A 970-nucleotide genomic window follows, 5' to 3' on the forward strand; every position below is an offset into this window, starting at 1 on the left:
TTTATTACTACAGAAGGGTTCAGTGAGTGCGCATATGAAACTGGTGGGTTCGGTACCTCAAAAAAGGTTAAGAACCACTGCTCTAGAATGAGGTTGTTTTATTTCAAAAACTGCAATGGAATCACTTGTTTCATGTCACCTGAATCACATGATCAACAGCTGAATGTTACTACTGCTGGAAACGACAAAGAACACGACAKTAAGTGGTCAGAGCACGATGGAGCTGTATGTTTTTGAATTGTGTTTCTTTTCTTSACACTGGCGGAAAGTTTTGTACACATTTGTAACGGAAACGCGGATAGAGACGGAGAAGTTGGACAGACAGCTACCCGATGTGGTTTGTACGCAGAGAAATCTCAAGCTCTCTGAGAGTTTGCGTCGACTCCTGAACTCTTCGTCTGAACTTCTGCGGACAGAAAAAGATGAAAACATTGTCAAAAACTCTGAGCTTCCTCTTCCAACAGTTTAGTAAACGTCTAACATGCACAAAATCATTGAACTTTGAGTAAAATCTGTTTCTGTCATTTCACCTTTCGCGTCACAGCCGGATCGAGGAAGCCTCTCAGTTTCTGGATGTAGGTATGGGGGGGGTTCTTCACCTGGAATCTCTCCTGACAACACAGAAATGCATSATGGGAAACCAAATATGATTCAACCAAACTGTTCCTGAGTTGTAATGCCAAAATCAGAAAATGCCAAGCTAGGTTAGCTTGAATACCATTGGGAAATACCATGAGACCATGGACAGACACCTGCAGCACCTACCTGATCGCAGATCAGCTCCCACTTCTTTTCGTTGTCATAGGAACGCAGCAGACGAACCTTGTCTGGCGGCAGGTTCATCGAATTCTGAAAGACAAAGAGTATACTTTAGTCAATGACGAAAGAAACCTCGTCTACTTTAGTCAGTGAGGAYCGAAACCTCGTCTACTTTAGTCTGTGACGCAGAAACCTCGTCTACTTTAGTCCA

At 43.2% G+C, this 970-nt stretch overlaps 1 protein-coding gene across 1 annotated transcript in view; it reads right to left on the reverse strand.

The window, feature by feature from the left end:
• fmnl2b (formin-like 2b) overlaps positions 1–970 on the reverse strand; it is a 13,713-nt gene that overhangs the window by 10,822 nt on the left and 1,921 nt on the right. The window contains 3 exon segments of the mRNA XM_017309096.1: positions 312–406; positions 531–611; positions 766–849. Coding sequence (XP_017164585.1) covers positions 312–406; positions 531–611; positions 766–849 — 260 coding nt within the window.

The sequence above is a fragment of the Poecilia reticulata genome, linkage group LG2 (genome assembly GCF_000633615.1).
Source record: "Poecilia reticulata strain Guanapo linkage group LG2, Guppy_female_1.0+MT, whole genome shotgun sequence".
NCBI lineage: Eukaryota > Metazoa > Chordata > Actinopteri > Cyprinodontiformes > Poeciliidae > Poecilia > Poecilia reticulata.